The sequence below is a fragment of the Stigmatopora nigra genome, chromosome 8 (assembly GCF_051989575.1).
Source record: "Stigmatopora nigra isolate UIUO_SnigA chromosome 8, RoL_Snig_1.1, whole genome shotgun sequence".
Classification (NCBI taxonomy): Eukaryota; Metazoa; Chordata; class Actinopteri; order Syngnathiformes; family Syngnathidae; genus Stigmatopora; species Stigmatopora nigra.
Window position 1 is genome coordinate 13,073,776 of NC_135515.1, and position 23,873 is coordinate 13,097,648.

General features: G+C 40.3%; 1 protein-coding gene across 1 annotated transcript in view; it reads left to right on the forward strand.

Annotated features, from left to right (window-relative positions):
* The window catches only part of arhgef17 (Rho guanine nucleotide exchange factor (GEF) 17), an 82,496-nt gene that overhangs the window by 33,811 nt on the left and 24,812 nt on the right, over window positions 1-23,873 (forward strand). The window contains exon 2 of the mRNA XM_077722637.1: window positions 20,559-20,636. Within this exon, the coding sequence (XP_077578763.1) occupies window positions 20,559-20,636 (78 nt within the window). The remainder of the gene's footprint in view (window positions 1-20,558; window positions 20,637-23,873) is intronic.

Genomic DNA, 23,873 nt, shown 5'->3' on the forward strand with positions numbered 1-23,873 from the left:
CTCGTTCTGACACTGCTCCTTTAAATGCGATGCGCCATATAGTCGTGAAAATACGGTATATTTTTTTACGTCATTGCTGACTACTAGTAGCAAACGGGGGACAGAGCAGTGGTTTCCGCTTGCGAGTTTCAGCGTAAATGTTCAGATTTTTATTAATTTACAAAAGAAATGTAATTAAAAAAATTCCCCCAGAAAAGGATTTGCGATGTAGTGAAGCCGTGAAGGTTGAAGCCGCCACATTCGAGGGATTACTGTACTATGGAGGTCAGAATATAAAACTTGTCATGATCGCCTCGGGTGCGTAGCGAGAGAGAAACCAGGATGCTGGAGGCAGAGAAAACGGAGGGAGGTGCTGGTGCACAATATAGGATTCAAATACATAAATAGTCATTGGATTGGATTGGTTTGGATTGGAATACAAAAAGAATAAACATGGAGATAAAAAAATGACAACTCAACTGGGGAAGATGCACACCTACAAAGAGGCAAAATCATGACTTGCATGACGGGAAAAACACGAGACATTAGGTAATACTCCCACACGATGCAACGGGAGACTCATACTTAAAGAAACAGACAGAGTCTAATGACAAAAATATATACAGTTGGCCAGGAGAGGAAAGGGAAACCAGGAGGCACACAAGGGCCAAAAACACTCACACAATCACCTAGCCAGCACACACAAGGAAAAGTCACATGCACTCACACAAACGCCTCCAACAAAATGTGACATAACTGTGTATACAAACAGATGTATAATTTATGGCTTAAAGGGAAGTTGGGAATGTTAAGACGAGTTAAATAAGTAGAGAGAAAAGGGATGCAAAAAGTAAAGTATGAAGTGAAAATTAGATGGAACTAGTTAAATATTACTCTTGACTCTCCCAGGAAAAGCTTTTTACATAATTTTCAATACATGTGCAATACTCATTGACAACCTTTGAGTACTCTGGAAGCTGTTTTAAATAATTTGTTCAAATTGTAATGTATTGTACAAATGTTGATACATAGTGATTATAGAGTGTACCCCAACAATATAAAATATCTGGTCATCATGTGCGGAGCCAAGCGTTTCTTCTGAGCAACTTCTAACAATTGCATTATTTCTTAAGGAAGGAAAGGCTTAAAGAGGGGAAATTGTTTTGGACTTTGCAGCATGCAAGGAATTTTTTGAAATGAATGGATATTGACAGAGAATGAAGGAGAGTTGGAAAATACATACTAGGTTGGAAAGACAGTGACGCAGAGGAGGTATTTCCGGAGTGGTATTGGGGATAAAGAATTTCTCCATGATGGCTATCTCAAAAACTCGCTGCAGTTTTGTAGAGGAAGTGATGAGATGTCAGATTACATGTTAGCAGTATGGCCTTATATCAAAGAATGCATTAGAGGCTCCTGTTGTCTCTGTATTTGCGAGTCTGCAAACTGCACAAAATCAGTTTCAAATAATCACAGTATTATGAATCTATCCCTTTCACGTTCAACCAGCTTGCTCACGAGCCTCAATATGAGTCAGATTGGCGATCGCATCCTCCATAGATGGTTTGGCTCAGTAGGCAAATTGGTGAGGGAAAATATAGTTGGTGAGAATGAGATGATATGAGAGGATATGACTTCTCAGTATTTCACTGACGTTTTCTAACATATAATTTAACATGTGCCAAATAAAAATCTTGAGGATTGACTTTTTTTGCTGTGGCAACCCCCGAGGGCATCAGACGAAATTCATTCAATGCCACTTTTCCTCACAATGGTTGTGGGGGTGCTGAAGCCTATCCCAGCTAATCATGGGCACCAGGCGAGTGAAACCCAGAGTTGGTGACCAGCCAATCGCAGTACACAGGACCATTCACGCTCACACTAATACCTCGGGGCAATTTTGAGTGTTCAATCAAATTCAAATTCAATTCAAAATTCAAAAGCCTTTATTGTCATCATACACAGCTGGGTATAAGGGAATTGGTGGTGCTAGTCCGAGCTTTTCAAAGTGTTTTCCCAGTAAAACAAAAAAAAAAAAAAAAAACATAAATAGTGGTATGATAGAATAAAAAAGTCACATCCCGGCTAGGTGAATTCTAAGATATTGCACATTGTTATTGCACACCCCAAAGTTATTGCACAGAAGGGATTGTGTGTCGTGCTAATGCCAGTTCAGAGTCCTGATGGCTGTGGGGAAAAAAAACAGTCCTTAGGTCTATTTGTCCGTCCTTTGTGAGACCTGTAGCGTCTGCCAGAGGGCAGCAGCTGGAACAGCTACTGACCAGGGTGGTTTTGTTCCCTGACAATGTTCCTGGTTCTACTGAGGTAGCGAGGGCTGGCAATGTCTTCCAGTGAGGGCAGAGAGCAGCCGGTGTTCTTCTGGGCAGTATTGATAACCCTCTGCATGTCCTTTCTGTCTGCTGCCGTGCTTCCAGCGTACCACATTGTGATGTAGTATGCCAGGATACTCTCCACAGTGGCTCTATAGAAGGTTACCAGAAGCTTAATGTCCAAGTTGTTCCTCCTGAATACCCTCTGGGCCTTCGTCACCACTGCCGTGGCGTCGGTACACCAGGAGAGTTTGTCCGTGACGCGGACTCCCAGAAGTTTGAAGGACTGGACCCTATCTACGCATACTCCATTTATGAGCAGTGGCGCCAGATCTGTGCTGTGTTTGCGAAAATCCAGGATTACTTCTTTAGTTTTCATGGTGTTAAGTATGAGATTGTTTGCCAAACACCACAAAGACAGTTTGTTGACCTCATCTCTGTAAGCAGACTCATCCCCCCTGAGATGAGTTCGACCACAGTGGTGTCATCGGAAATTTGATGATGGAGTTACACTGGCGGGTCGGTGTACAGTCTTATGTGTACAGGGAGTACAGAAGAGGACTCAGTGCCCAGCCTTGAGGGGAGCCAGTGCTCAGTGTAATGGAGGAAGAGTGGTGAGGACCAAGTCCAACAGTTTGTTGACGGTTGGTTAAGAAGTTCTTAATCCAGTAGCAGATGGAAGAGGATAGTCCAATGTGGGAGAGTTCGTCAGCCAGAATGTCCGGTATCATAGTGATGAAGGCTGAGCTATAGTCAATGAAATGCATCCTCACGTAGTTCCCATGGTGCTCTAGGTGGCTCAGTGCTGTGTGCAGAGCTACGGCAATGGTGTCATCAGTTGGCTTTGCTCTGTAGGCAAACTGTTGAGGGTCAACTGAGGGAGGGATTGTATCCCTGATATGGCGGGCGACCAACTTTTCTAAACACTTTATGATCACAGGCGTAAGTGCAACAGGTCTATAATCATTCAGGCTGTCAATGATAATCTTTTTAGGGACAGGGATAATGGTGGCAGATTTCAGTTAGGATGGGATGATGGATTTTTTAGGGAACAATTGAAGATCTTTGTGAAAACACCAGTCAGCTGGTCAGCACAGGCTTTGAGCAACTTGTCAGGGCCAGCAGCCTTCCTGGTGTTCACAGTCCGCAGTACCTGTATCACTTTAAGTTCCTGAGACTCCAGAGTGGTTGGTGGTGGATGGGTTAAGACCAGGTCCGATATGTCAGTCTCAAAGCGGGCAAATAAATGGTTCAATTCCTCTGCAAGTGAGACATCTGTGTTAACAGACACATTATTATCATTGTGATTGGTAATATGTCGTATTCCCTGCCACATCTTCTTTGGGTTCTTTCCTGCAAAGTGCTCCTCAATTTTCCTCGTATATGTTGCCTTGGCCTTTTTAATGCCTCTCTTCAGCTCTGCTCTGGCAGCGCTGTATTCTACCTTGTCCCCTGACCTGAACGCGGTGTTACGGCATTTGATGAGTGCCTGTGTCTCACTGGTCATCCAGGGTTTTTGGTTAGGAAAAACCCTTATCCGTTTATTAACAGCGCCGTTGTCTGTGCAGTTTTTGATGAAGGAAAGTACAGTGTCCGTGTTGTCCTAGAGGTTTTGGTGTTCAAAAAGTACCCAAATGGTGCGGGAAAAACAGCCCTGAAGCTGAGAAAGGTCGTCCACGGACCACGTTTTTATTATCTTTATTTGTGGCCTTGTTAGCCTCTAGAGTGGTGTGTATGCAGGGGTGAGGGACAGGCAAAGATTGTCAGGAGTGGGTGGATTGCCTTTCCTGGCATGACGTCACGATAACTATCAGCTGTCACTAATTACGTGATTAGATTATTTTTGGTATTTAAGCATTGTGATTTTCTGTGGACGCCGTTGGATCGCCTGGTGTAGTACTGGTTTAGTTCTGGTTTTGTTTCCTGTTAAACCTCGTAGTCATTGCTGTTTCCATTGACGCCACGCCGCATGTTCTTTTCGTTTGTAATGAGTGGTCAAGCTAAGTTGTTGAAGTTATGTTACCCCGTTTATTAAATCAACCTACAAGAGCTACAGATCTGCCTCACCTTTCCATTTACTTCGGCGACTCTGCATCTGGGTTCAACTTCTCCACGATCCCGTCGCACTACGCGGCGAGATCGTAACAAAGATGGTCTGATCCAGCGAGGTGAGGAAGGGGTGAAGCTCTAAAAGCATGTTTGATATTAGGATAAACATGGTCTAGAGTTTTATCTCCTCTGGTGTTACACTTCACGTACTGGATAAATTTAGGCAGAACAATCTTTAAACATACTTTGTTGAAGTCACCAGTGACAATAAAGACTCCATCGGGGTGGTCAAGCTGCTGTTGGATTGCAGTCAGGTGCTTATTTTTTCAACAGAAACCTCATTGGTTAAACTGTTTGTGTTGGATCGGTTGAAACAAAATCCTCCAACCACAGCGGCCCTCCAGGACCGGTTTGGATACCGTGTTAAAGCGATAGAGGCTATCTATCCAATCGATTTCGACTCGAATGCCACACTGAAGTCGCACAAGGCGAATCATTTGTCAAAACTCGCATGATTCACAATGCAGCCAGGTTTCCGAATTCATCCGGTTTACAGTGCAGTTAAATCAAATGCCGAAGTAGGATGCGGAAGCTGTAGCGATGGTGTGAATTTTGAGGCATTTAAAATGGAAATTTGGTACTTTTCAAAAATGTTTAAAAAAAAACAAGTGACTAGTTTAGCTTAGACCAGGGGTGTCAAATTCAGTTTTGTTCGCTGGATCTATCTTGTCAACTAAATCTCATGTGGGTCAAACCGGTTTATTTTTAGCCATAAAAGAGTACCGTATTTTCACGACTATTCGATTCATCATATTTTTAGCCACAGTGTCAATAACGAGTGCTATGTCTGTATTTTACACACAAAAAGGACGTACCGTTCTTTTAGACGCAGCCAGGCATGGCATATATATTATTTATGGATGATTATCGAACCGTAATAGCACTGTCTAAATGCACGCTGCACCCGCACGCTAAAAACACGTTTTTAAAAAGGCAACGGAAGCAAGACTGAGTTCGGTTGTAATTTATTTAGCCATTATTCAATGTACTCACGTGATCATCACCCACAAAACCATCATCGTCTTTATTTTCAGTGTCCAAATTGAACAATTATCCATCGAAAATGCTGAGTTTAATAGTTTAATTGAGCAACTAGTAGCTACCTAGTGTTGATGCCGATCGCCAGGCCACAATCCATTGGGTGTATTGACAGAAAAAAACTATATCCCAGCAGTCACTGCGCAGTACTTTATCCATGGGAAAATAGTAGAGTCCGGGGCTGCTTGCCGTAGTTGTCCTATCGACTGATTTATTTTATTTTATCGTGATAATAATTTTAGTATTGGCCCATATATAAAGCGCACTGGATTATAAAGCGTCCTTTCTATTTTGGAGAAAATTTAAGACTTTTATGTGCGCCTTATAGATGTGAAAAAACGGTAACTTCCTTGCGACCATTGCTGGCGCTAGATCTATTTTGACTGAGATTGGTGATTGAATGAACATTAATGACACTGAAATGCTGAATATCCACAGCCAATGTAAGTGAAGTGGAACTCTATCATTGACAAGCACTGAGTTCATTTTGTGTCACATTTTGTATCATTTCATATTGATTTTGGGGGAATTTTCTGACTTTTTCTGTCTGTTAGCCTTGTTCTGTTGCTTTTGGCCATTTCCGGGTTACTTCCTTTTAGTTTTGAGCATTTTATGGTGCCTTGTTAGCACATTGGCTGCTATTGACGCTGCAGTTTTGCCTGCAGAGGGCGAATGAAAAGAATATGACTACGGATAAGAAATTGAGTAAAGTGCAGACACTCGGAGAACTCACAAAATTCTAGTTTTACAGTGCCTTTGTCAACAAAAGATTAAAGCATTTAATTGTGTATGTACAGTATAAATGAGCATCAAAGTCAGGCAGGAGTCCTCCTAGCGGGTTAGCAGATTTGACACCGCTAGATTAGACCAGATTTAGTTCTATAAACAATGCTACACATGACGACAGTGTACGTGTGGTGATAGAAGTGTTTTATTCAAGGTCTGCAATAGGAAGGGCGACCCTAAGATATCCGAATTAACTAAAAATATAAATTGAGTGACATGCCCTGCCGTGGGAACATCCTTTATGCGGACCTCCATAGCACAATGCGGTAAAGAAGCAAAGATGGTCAACTCTAAATTTGCAATAAAGCTTTTAACCATTGATATTGTGGCAGCTGAAATAAACTTTACCACTTCAAGAAACAGTGCTTGTAGTCACAGATTATATTTAACCCTTGAGTCTAAGCGACTTCCCTTCATGCACTGCACCACTCACAAAATCAGCTGTGATAGACTGTCTTACCTGCAGGGTAAATGACGACGAACACTATAGAAAATGTGACATTGTGAACACTGCTTCCAGTTTGTTTTTTGTGAAAAATATCCTGCAGCCTAAATGTGATCCTGTCAATAGGTCATGTTGAAGATGCCTCCTATTTAGAAATCTATTGTGTGCCCTCTTTTTTGAATTACAGTATGTATGCCAGTACATTTCAGTCCAAACCTATCGAAGACAAAGACTCTTTTCACTAGATGTGTATCTGTTGCCCATGCACACAGTCGCTTGCCTTTGGAGCATGAACTTATCTGGTTACCCGTGTGTTCTCAATCTCACATGCGATACAATTCCATTAACACAACAGTTCTCTTTTTTTTACTTCCAGTCTAGAGTTAATGAAACACTATAGGTTCCTGAAAACCACATTAAATTTGAAGATTCTTTATTCTTCTTTGTCTCCTAAAAAGGGAACTGAAATATATTGGGCTCCAACTGATAGTTGCAGGGGTTTACTTGCCCGATTTTGGTATGGGCAGGCGTGGGATCAATTCCCGCCCGGTGGGCGTATGATTGTGAGCGTGAATGGTTGTATGTCTCTCTGTGTGACCGTTTGGCGACCAGGATACGTTGTAGTCTGCCTTTCACCCAAAGTCAGCTGTGATAGGCTCCAGCGACCACTGCAACTATTGCAAGGATGCGCATTACGTTGTGATTAATGAATGACTGAAGGCATATTGCGTGAGACTGCACTTTGACTCTGAGTGTAGGATGGATAAAAGTAATTTCCTTTCCCTATTATGTTTGCTGCTTACCGTACAGGTATTTCCAGGTATTGATTTTAGTCAGCACGAAGAGGACTCCACAAATAGATTTTATAGTCAAGGGTATTTTAAACTGGACCTCCCTTGTTGTTAGGGCCTACCTTCGTTTTATCATCCTTTAACCATTATAGTGACAAACATGCACTCAACATACACACAGAATGCAATACCTTCAAGTCCACATGGAATTTGTGCCTATAATTAGTTTGGTTAATTTAGGTCCTTATTTATTTTGTCAATTGTGTGCGCACGCAGAATGTAAAACAGACCAAATGGTCAACTCATTGATACACACAAGATACGATACAAACTGCATCCGTTAACAGTACATATGAAAGATAAACAGAAAAAAAGGACTTAAGTATTAGTATACTCATCCCTCATCATTAAAGTAAAAGGTATAAACTACAAAGTAAAGTAAAAAGGAATGTATTAAGAAATATTAAAAAGGGTTTGGTCAGAGCTACTGCCACTGGCTTCCGCATGACGGCGCCATTTTGGAAAAAACAAAAACAGAAAAACAATATTTGGACAACGTCGGCGGGCCGGATTAAAAAGCCTAGCGGGCCGTAGTTTGGCCATGTCTGGGCTAACCTCTTTTTGCTCAAAACCACTCCCTTCTACTCTGCTCTTTTCTGGTTTGAAAATTCTGCATTCATTTTTAGAAGATCCCCTGCCAACCCCAACGTTCATGTGTTGATGCACCGACTGGTGTCATTAGTCTTCCGCCGTCTTCTCTAAATCAAGTCTGACTAAAATTCAGGGTGCAGGGGGGGGGATTTGTTGGCAGTAATGCATATGTCACATTGGCAAACGTTTAGCAACATTTTACAATCTTAAAGACACAGGAGGCGGGTAGGTGGTTGAGGTAATGTGATGAAGCCGTAATTAAACCAGATAAACACGCTTATATCGTTGCAGGGTGGGGAGGAAATCCATGTTTTGAACAGAAGGCTGTAATGTCAACCCACTTATGAGCCATCCCATATGTTCTAACTGGCATGGCTTTCCTACTCTTGGAATATTTAAAAATTGTTTGAATATACAGTACATATAAACTACTGTAGTACTTATTTGATTAGAATGCATTGCACATATGTAAATCTTTTTTAAATGAATAAATGTAAAACAAGCTGTTTTTAAAATATAACTATTGTCATGTCATTGCTTTTTTAAAAATGCTGATCAAAAATGTGCCAAACTCTTTCTTGAGGGTTAAATTTTCAATACTGTCATCCTTCACCACTTCGCACTGTCAACATTCGCGGTTTCAGTACATAGTGTTTTTTATATGTCCGAATCAAAAATGTTAAAATCCATGCTGAAACTCACAAGCAGAAAACATCGTCTTTCGTTTGCCACTGAGATAAATGACGGAAGACAGGGGACTGTCAATCAACTCGGCTCCGAAGAAGAAAAATGGCGGAAGACGGGACTATCTATCAACTAAGTCAAGACGATTGCTATATTCCATGGCAATGACCATGTTTTCATCAATCTCCAGGAACCATTGTTGCAAACTGCAAGCCATGTTGAAAGCTTCTTGCGATTTCTGAAAGTATTAAGGCCATGTTATTCGTTTTTATTGGTGTCATTGTTTTCGGGGAAATTAAACTTCCACTTCGCTCCCTCGCGCCGCCCAGCCATCAATTACTTATCCAGAGAGCTCTATTTTCGCACAAGATCACTGGCATCTGCCCCCTGCCCGAACTTAAATGGAAACTTAGAGATTAAACTCCCTTAGAAATTAAACTCGTGTATAATTTTGAGAGCTGGTTTCAACAGTAAACTCTGTTAGTGGTTAGGGTAGGGGATAGTGGTTAAGGTTAGTAGTTAGGATTAGGGTTAGGGGATAGTGGTTAAGGTTAGTGGTTAGGATTAGGTTTAGGGGATTGGGGTTAAGGTTAGGCTAACTGTTTGGCCACGACGTGTCCGGCCACGAATTGTCCATCGACTAAGTGTCTGTTCGACAAACGGTCTGGTGACGAAATGTCCGGGTACCATACTCTCCTCTCACAAAGCTCTATTTCTTAGTGGCAAACTGATAGGTTTATCCAGTTAGTATTCCCAAATTAACCTTTCAAAAAAGGAGGCATCTGAATTCATATCCTTTTATTCTTGTAAGAAGAGAATCGATCCACACTCGCCTCCGGTCAGATGATTCTGAAGTACCTGGTGTCTCTTTTGCTAATATATTCATAAGATTTAACAACATGCATCATCAAAGTCTAAACATTATTTAGAGTCTCATAACAATTTGTCTCAGTTCTCAAAACTATTGTAGGTCTGTCGAATCTTCCCAAGAGAGTTTCGATGTGAACCATCCTGGTAAGCCATGCTTCCCAAAACAAATCCACAGTTCCCAAGAGCTTGCTGTGAACCATAGTCTCAAAGTCCAGGTGTGAAGGAGAAGTGACCTCCAACAATGTTAACTTGGGAGCGAGCATTTCTTTTGCAAGAGATGTATTAAAATGCCTTGTATTAATGTCACACTTATAATAATGATGAACCTAACATTAAGAATAAGCAAAGCGTTCTTCATTGCAAGCACATATATAATACTCATTATATTTAAAAACAAATTTATAATAATGATAAACCTAACACAAACTTAAGACGGAACTATTTTTTTATACTTCAGAAAAATATCTGCGTCCATTTTCAGGGAAAATTATTTATTAAAAAAATAACAAAACAAGACAATTAAAATGCTGGCCGCCACAGTAATAAAACTAAACGGAAGAGGAGAGTGTGCAAAATTGCCGTTTGTATGTGACTTCACCCGTCAGTGGTACTGTGGTATTTTTGAAACAGCGAATAAAGCTGTTTCGTCTCTTCATGCTCTGCCACTGGCTGGCCACCCATTCAGGTTGTCTCCCGCCTTGTGCCCAAAAGCCAGCTTGTATAGCACACCCTGAAACCCCTGTGAGGATAAAACAGTTCAGAGAATGAATGAATTAATGAATAAACTTCCTTTTCATATAGTAACTTTGTCTTTTGCTGTGTGAGGAAGTAAATAAGTCGAATGCAGATTAAGCGTATGTCTACTGTGAATGTTTATGATCTCTGTCAGCAGACCTTCAATACCATCTATTGTTTCAATGGCTACAGGGCTAAAGGCCAATTTCCTGCCACAAGTCCGACCTTTAAATGTCCTTTTGTGACCTTTGCTGCCACTGCCATATAATCTCGACTCGAAAAAGGTGCCCCATTTTCTCCCCTGATTGACCATCTTTTTAGTTTTTTCTTTTGCTTAGGCCAGAAATAAAACAGGATTATTAACTATGCTATTTAAAAATGGTGACTGTTTTAAAATACATTATAATCTCACTCTTTAACTTTGTTACTTTGAAATGTTTGCAAATATAAAATGGTCTTTACAACTAAATAAGTGAAAGTTGTTAAAACGCACCTTACCCTTTGTGCAAATCTACAATATTAGTAGTTTTTAATTATCCAATGCTTGGTTAATTTATTTATTATCAGAGTGTAAGTTACATGTTTGCTTTTCACTGAAAACATTAATTTGTATAAAAAGTAAAGTGTTAAAGGATTAATTCGCTCCTGTTAACACTACAATGAGATGGGAGCGAGCACCAAGGAATTAATTTACTATGAAGTCCTTGTTTTGTCTATGTATTAGGAATTGTTTCATGTTTGCAATGTTGAAAAGGAATCAAGAAAATGTTCGAGTTTACTCAACAGCTTGTCAAAAGCACACAAACAAAATCACATTTTCTATGTGTCAGCATTAAAAAAAAGAAAAGTACCAACAATGTATGTTGGTCTATTCCAGATAGGTAATGGACAACATGAGGGCAATTATCCTTTACTGCTCTATGATATATAAGAAGTAGCCACAAAATCAAGTAGTCAATCCCGCTGAACATTGTCAAAGTTAAGTCATTATTTCATTTGAATTCTGTACATTAGGAAAGTCCACTACCACCAGTATATATAGCAGTGCTTCTCAATTATTTTCTGTTAGGCCCCCCCTAGCAAGAAGAAAACTATTCGCGCCCCCCCCCCCCCCCCACACTTCCCACCGTGACTATAAATAAAATCATTTTCTAAAATTGTTATAGGTACAACATGTGAAATGTTGCACTCTCACAAACATGACAGAAGTAACAATGAGAGCGCCACTGCCAACTTTTGTTGTGGATGCGCAATTACACTTTATACTAGTACGGCCAAATAAAATCCTGTTCCCCAGGGTTACACGCGCCCCCCCAGGTATCGCACCGCGCCCCCCCAGGGGGCGCGCCCCACTATTTGAGAAGCACTGATATATAGCAACCCCGAAAATACGTTATCACAAGATCTATTGCCCTGGGTCTCCTTAATATACATGGACTCATACATGTTTCGTCTTCATCACAGTACACAACATAGGTGAGGCCAACCCAATTTGCATCAACTTTCCCCCGTTGGTCACTAGCAGGAGGGCCCGGTTTCGTCAGTCCCACCTGCTTGTTTAGAACCAAAAGACAATTGCTGCGCTATTAAAATCAATTTTGAAAAATGCGTTAGATGAGAAAGGAACGTTTCAGTTACACTCATAGCACAAAAAAACGTGTATACAATTATGTACAGGTATGCTACAGAAGAAGTTCAGCACTTCAAATTAATCCAGCAAAATGTACGGATATGATATGAGAAGCAATTAAGAACTTCAATTTAATCAAACTAAAGCATCAGTAGGATACCAAAACAGCCCTAGCAGCTGCCGCTGATTCAGCCAATCGGCCTTTGCGAATAGCACTCAGCTACTTAGTCACCGAAAATCCAGCCGTAGGGTAGCGGCCGCCGCAGCTCCGGCCGACGCCGTGGGTACGAAAGGCTAATGCTCCGGCTAACGCCGCAGGCACGGGGCCCCGTAGCTCCGACTGACACCGCGGGCACGGAACACCGAAGCACCGGCCGACGGGGCTCGAATTTCTAAAAAAAATCCCCCTTCGCTGATCCTCTCTGCTGTTCAATTTGCCGACCAGGTGTCATATTTGAATAAGCGTAAAGTTGCACAGAGCTCGCATTTCTGATAAAATTCCACATTCACAGAGGCTCCCAGCCGCACAGAAAGTTCTATTTTCGGATAAAAATGATGACCACTGCCCGTTGCCCCCATTTTTTTCTTCACTGGTGAGTCCTCTGTCTTTTGCCATATTCCTAGTGGCAAGCAGAAGACAAGAGAGTGGCTTTCGCTTGCGAGTTTGAGCGTGGATCTTCAAATTTTTATGAACTTTCTTTTCTAGAAAAAATCAGCGATGTAATGAAAGTTGAAGCCGCGATATTCGAGGGATTACAGTATTTTATCCATTTTTGCCGCAGTACAATAAAGTGAACTCCGAACCACCAAAATATACTTAAAGCTTAAAGATTTTAGTGGTAAAATGCAGGAGATAGGACATTCATTCCTTCATAATGTAATGATGCAAGCCTATGCCAGCTGATTTTGGGAGAAAGGCAGACTACACTCTAGACAAGGAGTAGGCAAACCAGGTCTCGAGATCTCCGGTGGGTGCAGGTTTTGTTCCAACCGATCCAGCACAGACACTTTAACCAATTCGATTTCTGTAGAAAACAAGAAGCACCTAACTGCACTCCTCTGATTGCACTTGTAGGACACCGGGTTGGTGAAAAGGTGTCCTATTTAAGGGTTAGAAGGAAAACCTGCACCCGCTGCAACCCTCTGTGGAAGAGTTTGCCCATTCCTGCTCTAGACTGCCAAAGGGCACACAGTGACAAGTGAGCATTCACACTCACAATCGTACCGCCACTAGCAGGAATCGAGCCTGCGTCTGCCCGAAACAAAGTGAGCCGAGTGAACCACTACAGTAATTCCTCGATTATCGCGGTTAATGTAGATCAGACATGATCGCGATGAACGAAAAAACGCACAGTAGGGTCACCCATCTCATCTCATTTTCTTAACTGCTTTATCCTCATTAGGGTCATGGGGGTGCTGGAGCCTATCCCAGCTGACTTCGGGCCAGAGGTGGGGGACACCCAGCTACCTGGGTACAAGGAGACAAACAACCATTCACGCTCACACCCATACCTAGGGACAATTTAGAGCAGTGGTCTCAAACCGGTCCTCAAAGGGCCGCAGTGGGTGCAGGTTTTCATTCCAACTCAACAAGGATACCTTTTGCAAGTGCAATCAGTTAATTAGAGTCAGGTGCTACTTATTTTAAAGACAGCTGATTGGTTAAAATGTCGGCACTGGATCGGTTGGAACAAAAACCAGGACCCACTGCGGCCCTATGTGGAACCGGTTTGAGACCACTGATTTAGAGCATGTAATCAGCATACAATGCATGTTTTTGGAATGTGGGAGGAAACCGGAGTATCCAGAGAAAACCCACAAAGGTGGACGTTACCTGGATTTTAACCTAGGAACCCAGAGCTGTGAGGCTGATGCAGTAACCACTCGCTCCACCGGGCTGCCCCTGGTAACCCCTATTTAAAAACAAACAAACAAACAAAACTTCAGTGCTGAGTCCTAGTAGTAAGCGGAGGACTGGTGAGTGGCTTCCGCTTTTTATGAACTTGCAAGAAAAATGTAATTAACAAAAAAAAATTCACCCAGGGAAAAAAAATGCGATGTAGTGAAGCAGGGATAGCTGAAGCCACGATATTTGAGGGATTACTGTACATCACTAGGCGGCACGAGATGGGACATCTGAGCCATAATAATAACGTCAGTCGTCTTGACTGTCATTGACAAACACAAAATAACTATTCCTAAACACTTCTGTCATGGTTTCTGTCATTACATTTGTTTCCCCTACTATCGGTTTTCTACGCACACAGTGTCCTCGAAATACTAATATCTGCTTTCTGAGAATGCAAAAACAATAATGAGACATTTCAGGATCTCTCTATTCTGAACATTGTTGAGGACTATAGCGTAATTGCAACAATGGTGGTCTAGCTACAGATCAATCATTGTGGTTCCAAAAAGAGTTGACTGTTGCTTGCATATGGACAGCCAAATATTGATGATGTGGACTACTTGTCAGTTTGAAAGGATGACAAAATCGCTGCAGTCCCAGGTGGAGTACTTGTTATGATTGTACAAAGCAAATCACTTCAGCAATGCAACCTGTTTCAACAGCCAAGTATGGTGTTGATGTTGGTAATGTTAGGTCTTGAAGTGGAATTTTCATTTGGTTAACCTTTTCCTTCAAATTCAGCAAGTTTGTCAATTTCATTTTGCGCCAATTGTTCTCTTTCACTTCTTTCTCTCTTTTCTGTCTCTCTCTCTCACACACTATCTCTTTCGCTGCTCACACGACTTGGCATGCTCTCTGCTAATGTCTTGGGCTTCATGAACCCCCAAATCCCCCCCCCCCCCCAAGGGTTTTTTAAGGGGAACAAAGTGAATGAACTTTTTAAGCCTTCCCTTGCGTGGTTTTAAAAACAAAACAAACTTTTTTTTATTCCTTTGTACTTCACTTGCCCTTTTAAAACAAATTCAAAATATCTGCAAACCTTATTTCCCAGCCCTATCTATTATGGATGACCAAACCATAAAACATTAAAAATGTATGAATTAATTTAAGTAAAAGTAAAATGTCACAAATTCTACAGCATATGACTTGCTGCTGTTGGTAAATGTTAAAACAAACAGTGCTATACTTTGATGGATGATTTTATTATTTGAACTATTTTTTTATGTGTGGCTTGAAGATAAAACCATAAAACATTACACTGGTGACTGTCCAAAAGCTTTTTGTCCTAATCCTTGCATCCATCCTTTTTGAGAAAGACACTCAATGTAACAAAGGCAATAATAAGCAGGTAGCTTTAATGTTTTAGTATTTAATACAATGTGATTCACAAGTGTCCTACATTAATAAAAGGACATTTTCCTCTTGACTCCTTTAAAATCTCCATCGGTTATTTATTAGTGGATTGATCCAGTCTAGCTGAGCCCAGCAGAGCTGGACGCTTGCTACTCTCATCCTCTGCGCCTGGTCTCTCTCATTATACACATCCAGGGGGAGGGCACACGCCTCACCCTAAGCTCATCACTTGCTTACATCATCCATGCAGTAGAAGATGAGCATACATGCATGCTGAAGTGTGCTTCTTCACTTCGACTTAGAGCCTGTTCTGTTGTCAAAGTGACTGACAAGAGGAACCGTTTCACATGCTGCAGATGGTTCAAACCCTAGCCCAATTCAGCATCGCACTGGAGGAAATGAATGGAGGGAATCTCGGGGACGAGGGTGGCGGAGTAGAGAGGGAAGCTGGAGGAGAGAAACTCGTGGACAGAAGTGATGCTTTGGACCATTTCAGGAACAATAACAGGAATTTGAATGGCCATTGTGGTACAAGACAACATTCTAATAGAGAGGTACACTCACCTTTTTATGCATCTAAATGAAATGCTGTCGCACTTGTCGGTAATCTTTTTTTTAATGTTGTTTGTCGTGTTTCTTGTGTTATAAGGCATTTTTCTCAGTGGGACATTGTGTATATTGTCTCTTTTGACACCTTTCTTCTTGCAACCTAGAACTGGTTCATATTTTTACTTGTAATTTATTTTAAGGTTCACAATGCTAATACTAAAGATTATGCTTGAGACAGTTTGTTACACTACACATATGTGCAAACTAAACTTCTTCATAGACATAATGCAACCTCGGCTAATCTGTACACTCAGCCTCATAATCCACGTACATTGTTTGTGTGAGTGACTGAAGTTAATCTTTGTGGGGGCAGAAGAATATTTACAATATTCTCCCCAGATACTATAAATCTGTTTGAATAATCATGCTGTTCATTTTTTTGGTAACAGAAATAGAAAAAAAACATGTAGTTCTGATAGCAGAAAATACATTATTTTGTGCATAGAGCACGCACTGATGTTTTATAGTCAGTTTTTGCTATAACTTCCTCATGTTGCATATTATTTGGTATAGTTAATGTAATTTTATTTAACACTAACCTTTTTAAAAAAAATAATTGTATAAAGGGTGATATTGGGATTTCTATGGAGAATTTTGGCTTCAAACCACAGACACTAATGTGTGTCTGATAACCATGAATCATCGTTGAGTACGTCATAGCAGTCTGTGGCCTGCAAAGAGAAATTAGTGAAATAGGAGACACCCACATGCTATGACTGCAAAGTCATGTCACTCAAAGGAAGGATGCTTTTTATTAAGAACCAATTAAGAATGAAGACTCAAAGTGGTTATAACTATCTATACTGATTGGGCAAAAGACCAAGCACCCTGTTATTATTCATTAGCCAAGCTGAATGTTTGGATGTACCAGCTTTTATCCAAAAGAGTATTTTTGAACTACTTAATTGACAAACTTTAAAGGTTACCTTGACAAACTTTAAAGGTTACCTATGCAATCGATTTCAAATCGATTCGTCAGAACTTGTGACTCCGATGATTCACAATACACTCGTGTTACCAAATTCATCCAGTTTACAGTGCAGTTGAATCAAGATGGCAGAACCCGTAGCGATGGGGTGAATTTTGAGGCATTTAAATTGGAAATTTGGTATTTTGGGTATTTTTACAAAATGCTTGCTCCAAAAAATGTAAGTGACAATTTTTTATTTTTTTAAAAATATTTAGAGTTTAGGGAGATTTTGCAGACTCCCAGAATTTGTGTTGCATTTCCGGAAATAAAATGTGGAAATTCCAGAGTAGTTGGCGGCTCTGAATATGAAACCCAGAGTAATTTGTTTTCGTGTCACAAACAGAATCCTTTAAAAAATTATTAATGGTAAATATAGTGTTGATTATCAGGATTCTTTTGGCGCGCAATCCAAAGAAATATGTGAAGCTCTTTCTGGATACATCAAGAGGTATTTTTTTAGAGCTGTGCTAAATAAAGGAATCCCAAACCTTTCTAAAGCAAATGAACCATTTTTAACAGTTTATTATGACATCAGTAAACACTGTTGTAGCAGCACAGTGAATGCCTGTTTAGTTTAACACCTAACACATTTGAGGTCAAAGTTTCAATTCCCTGTGTCATCCAACCTATCTGTTTGGACTTTGAATATTCTTTCCGTGCCTTTATCGATTCTCTCCAGGTAACCAGCCCCTTGCTGATAGTAAGTTGGGTCAGTGTTGGAGCCTATGAATATCGAAATATTTTAGCCTCGGCAGTTCAAGATTCAAACCTTTTGTGGGGAAAACATAGTAAAAGAGGGTCACAAGAGACATGACATAAGAACACTTGGGGCTGTTTTGGCTGCGACTCTGGCCTAGATGTTGCCTTCCCTCTTAGATTGCTTGCTATTTTAACACGAATAGATGCACACAAACTTGACTCTTCTTTAGCTTAGTTTTTCACTATGATGTGGATGATGGCTTTTCTTCGCTTTCTAATAAGTGAAATCTAAATCTATGAATCCACCCCAATTTCTCCGCATAAAAGCAATGCTCGGACGTTTGGTCGCCAGTCTTTTGGTCGCCGCTCTTTTGGTCGCCGGTCAAATGGTGACAGAAAGTTTACTGTTGAAACTCAAAATTATATTAATAAGAGAGAGTTTTACATCTAAGTACTGTTGTAAACAGTAGATATTTAGATATTAAACTCTCATGAATATAATTTTGAAAGCTGGTTTCAACAGTACTTAGATATTAAACTTCTCTCTTAGATGTTAAACTCTCTCTCATGAATATAATTTTGAGAGCTGGTTTTAGCAGTGAACTCTCTGTCACCATTTGACCGGCGACCAAACGTCCAGTCACGTATAACAGACGCAAGTGAACCTGGCAGCATGTCAACACACCTGTTACTGTGTCTAAGGGGAAAAACAAAGTCCATCCAGCTGGTACTTTATCAGTAAAGTTCAAGTTTAAGGCTGTCCCAAAGAAGCCTGAGCGATATGAAAAATAATTATCACAATTAAAATATATATAGTTTTACCTCTACTTACGAAATTTCCACATTTCCACACCTATAGCCGCACTTAAGTCTCACCTTTTCTCAAAAATGGAAGGGGCGCCCATCAAGTCAGTGTGCCTTGTTTTTGGGCTAAATTCAACTTTTTGTATGCCCCTGAGCCCTTGACAGACTAGTTTCATTTCTTGCCGACACTTATGCCTACTTATTGCAATCAACGCAGCGGACGTTCACCCCAAAATAGCCTCTCTGCCTATTCTAAGCATTACGGCAACACATCCCAGACAAGTGGCAAGGCAATTGACGTCCATGTGCTGGTAGTGCTTTTAATCACTTTAACAAAGACGGGCAGGCAGCATTGCACAAGTTACGTAACAATTTGGAATGGATTGTCGGATGCCTGGGCCAAATTGCCGGTTAGCACTGTAGTTTAAGCTTTTGTCAAAGTTAGAATCACTATTACAAAACCCCACAGCGACAACTCTGACCCCGACAATGAGATGGAACCCAGCATTGTTGGCGCACTCGCCCACCTGGCCAAATCCTTTATGTCGGATACAAAAGTTGAGGACTTTGATAGATTTGTAGATGTTTGAATACTTGAACTCATATTTTCGCGAATACACATGTCAATGAAACAAAATCAAACTCACTTTAGCTCTTGTATGCTAGCATTTTGTTTTAATTTTGAATTGCCTTGTAAGGTGAAATGCATATTCTTGTTGTTTAATTTTGCCCATGTAATTTCCCCGCAACATTGTGAATTATACTCCTTTGCAATTAGTTATTTCCTTTTTTATTCTGCACTAATGTCATAATCATTACTAATTGGTAATTATACATATATTATAAGGTGATTTCAATAAATCTTTGAGGCTACTAAACAAGGTATTGGACCGAAGCCCAAAAAATGAACGAAAATAATACAAGCAATCTTCTGTGAAAAAAACAACGTGGCTGATAAATTCAATTATCACTTTGTCTTTGTTGGTAGTAACATATCTGGTGTGATTAGTCAGCCTCAGGACGTCTCTTTTATCAAGTACATATTTATTAGATAACTAACTACCTGGGATTCTTCTTCTTTAAAGATGGATATGAATCGATGGGAGTCTAGTTTCATGTTTTTCCTATTGCCTTGAAAATGAAATCTGGCCTTCCTATTTAAAGCTTAATTAATAGGTAATTTATTTGAGGTGACCATTTTCACATCCTACTGCCGGGTGGCCAACTGCGGTCCCCGAGAGCCCCTATCCAGTCTGTTTTCCATATCTCCCTCCTCTACCACACCTGAATCCAATGATCAACTCATCAGCAAGCTGTCCAGAAGCTTCATACCGATCCCGATTATTTGATTCAGGTGTGTTGGTGGAGGGAGGAGACATGGAAAACAGACTGGATAGGGGCTGCTAGGTTTATCATTGTTATAAATTTGCTTGAAATATAATCAATATTATATATGTGCTTGCAATGAAGAACGCTTTGCCTTATTTTGGATATTAAACATTACATATATGAACGCTTTACTTATTAGGAATGTTAGGTTCATCATTATTATAAATGTGACATTAATACAAGGCATTTTAATACATATCTTGCGAAAGAAATGCTGGCTCCAAAGTTAACCAAATCACCTTTGGAGGTCACTTCTCCTCCACACCTGGACTTCTTAAGACTATGGTTCACAACAAGCTCTTATGAACTGTGGATTTGTTTTGGGAAGCATGGCTTACCAGGATGGTTCACATCGAAACTCTCTTGAGAAGATTCAACAGACCTACAATAGTTTTGAGAACTGAGACAAATTGTTATGAGGCTCTAAATAATGTTTAGACTTCCGTGATGCATGTTATTTAAATCATATGAATATATTAGCAAAAGAGACATCAGGGTCTTCAGAATCATCTGACCGGTGGCGCGTGTGGATCGATTCTCTACTTGCAAGAATAAAAGGATATGATCTCAGATGCCTCCTTTATCGAAAGGTGAACTTGGGAATACTTGTTGGTAAACCTGTCAGGGGCTCTCAAGGAGTGGAGTTGGCCACCCGTGTCCCACTGTTTACTATGATGCTTCTTTTATTTATTCTATGATGTCAGTAAAATATTCTGAGTGACATTAAATATAGTTTGATAATGTAATTAAACAGATGACTTTCTGTTTTGTGCTCAGGACATGAGAAGGCATGTGATGATGACACTATTGGACACGGAAAGATCATATGTGGAGTCACTGCGCACTCTGATTCAGGTAACGCCAATCATTCAAATAATGCATAGCAGGAGATTTATATTTATTTGTCATGCTTTCTGACTATGATAAACACAAATATACTTCACTAACAAGTTGCCCGAATATATATTCACTCATTCAACCCGCTAATTTCCTAACCTCATTACGTGTCATTGTAGATTAGCATTAACAGTGGCAGCATATGAAAAGCCAATGTTCAACATCTGGTCTGAAAAGTATTCAGATGCCTTTGAAGAGTAAATAAGAAAATAATAATTCATTTTTATTCACTCACCATTTAACCTCATTTTGAACAATTCTATCCTTCTAACTGGGTGACTGCATTTGGAAAGGCCAAGGCTGTCTGGTTCAAAATAGCCCGATGAATTGCTAGAAAGGGGTCAGAACAATTCAATAATATATTTACAATATATTAATAGTGGATTCCCAATAATGGTAGTTACTAAAGTGCATTAAAGGTTGTGTGAAGTTGATTTGGACTAATCCAACTATGAGGAAATAAAAACATCATATTCAATACCGAAGAAGCTCAAACAATATGGATGTTATTTTAATTTTAAGGGGAAAAAAAGTTAAAAGAACACACACATTTGTTTTAGAGAAATGTGAAACATGAATAAATCAACTGTAGTTTTATGCTAAAGACACACTCATGGCCCGTCACGAATGGAAGAAATGAAACTACAAGGTTATCTGTAAATTATAATTGCTAATTATTCCAAAACAAATGGAGACACTTGAAAACGTTGTCATCAATCTCGAACACATTTTCCTAACTCAGTAATAACATCTCATCTCTCATCTCATCACTAGATGGTCTCACATTTAGGGATATGTAAAACAACACTCCACACATCATATTTTCAGGCTCAACATGTGCAATGGCATGGATTTTTAGTTGGAAATAAAATAACATTGCATAGATAATTATGAAATGCAATACATTCAACAAATTCAATTCCAGGTTTGGACCTCCTTTTGTAGAGATTCTGCCTGGGCTTGCATGGGTTGTTTCCTGTTTCCCCCCTCATCTAAAAAACATGCAGTTGAAACAATCATTTTAATGTGAGATACTCACACGCCATTTTAGATGTGTAAGGATTTTGTTTAGGTAATGAGCGATGTTTCATTAGGGACCTCTTGGCCCGAGGTTGACAGGTATGCGCTAGTACAAATCTCAGCCGTATTTATTTCCCTCTTAATTACACATCAACACACTTATGAACGCTGACACAGGCACTCAAGTGCAAATGTAATTTGTGATCACCCTGCTTTAAAGCAACATTTCCACGTAACCTCTTTGAGCATATATAATACAGTTTCCTACATGGACACTCACATTGCTGCAGTTGGTCCCCATATAGCCGAACGCGCGCTAGCGTAATTATGTGTGGCTTCAGGGTGATAAAATCCTGCTGTGTTCCCATGGCTACCCAGGGAAAGTGTTACCACAGTGACCGCAAACTGAAGCTGCAGATCCATGAAGGAGGCTGTGCTTGTTTTTCATTGCAAGCTCTGTCTTTAATGGAGTTTTAGGGCATACAGGGAGTTTTCGTGAATCTCTGTCCAGACATATGTACACATATGCTAAGAATTTTAAATTTCACAATAAATGTAGTTGATAAAGCGTTGCATTTAAATCTTATTCATTGAACACAAAGTTGTATGACTGGAAAACGGGGGATAGAAGGTTATCTGGCATCTAATAATGTTGATACTGTTGATTTTTCTGCCTGTCACTATTCCAGGGGTGGCCAACCCGCGGCTCGCGAGCCGCATGCGGCTCTTTGCCCGGTTTCATGCGGCTCTTACGTCCATATCAAAGTTTGTATTTGTGTTTTATTTTTATTTGCGTGTGCGCTTCGCTTGAGTTCAATACGGTATTTTCGTCCAATGCGCATGTGCTTGGGATGAAAATACCTCAAAGTTTCCCAGCAGGAGCAAGGTCATTTGAGTAAACGTTTTTAACAGAGTGGGAGAGCTCCCGTGAACCAGAAGCGACAATGAACGGCGTCGCGCACACAAAAAGTATCCCAAAGATCGAGCGTTGGCTGAAAAAGCCACACCCCCTGCGAGGCAGACCAAGGCGAGAGTGCTCAGCCGGGAGCAGCCAATAGGAGAGCGAGGTGTACACCCACGTGGTGGGCGCGCTAGTTAAAAGCCATTCATAATAAATGACAGCTCACAAGGAGCGAATGTTGCGCAAAAATAGGCTCTGATTTTATGACAGAAGTCCCACTAAGTAACATGCATAGTAAAAGAAAAATGCTATTGTAAATTATTATATTTTTGTTTGTGGACTTGGTTGAACTGAGAGTTTGTCTGTGTGAGACAGTGCACACAATGTTCATTGTTGATAATGACTGGCCTGTGCTGTTAGTACTGTAGGAGTCAATTTATATCATTACTATGCTGGTGTGTGACATTTACAATAAATCTGGCTGAGCAAAGGTATGTGTGTGATGTGGCTCTTTGCGGTAACACAGTAAAAAATGTGGCTCTTTGCGGTAACACAGTAAAAAATGTGGCTCTTGGTCTCTGACTGGTTGGCCACCCCTGCACTATTCTGTGCATCACTGGCATAGGGCAGGCCATCCATCCATTAAAAATATGTTTTCCAACCATTGCGCTGCGGGTGTGCCGCAGGAAATAATCTGCCAAGAATTCAGACATTAGAATATTCAGGGATAAAAATCTTAATATTACAATTTTATTATGCTGTTTTATTCATGTTGAAAATATTGGATGATAAAAAGTTTATATTGTTAATGTAGGCGATAGTTTCACTTTTTTTGTTTTAAAGACTTTAAGCTGGTGGTGTGACTTGAGTTTTTTGCAATTCAAAATGTGTGCCGCAGCTCAAAAAGGCTGGAATACATTGATGGTCATCCGCCTGACTTAAACGCGAGGAACATGGGATAAAACTGACTGGCGATCAGTTGAGGGTGTAGTCTTGAAATTTCGTCAAAATCAACTGGGATAGGCTCCAGCAACCCTGATAAGGATAAGTAAATGAATGTATTAATGACTCTTAGTTGGGTCGGGTTTGATTCTTCACATTTGCATAATGTGTAGTGTAGTCACACTGACCAGCTGGTGTTCTGACAAGTTGGGCTACCTCGTCAAAGTAAGTTCTTCGTTGCTCTGTCACATCCCAAAATTATGCATGGTAAGGTCAGAATTGATCAAACTCTCTAAATTTAATGTATTTGCCTGAATAGTTATTTATCTGCT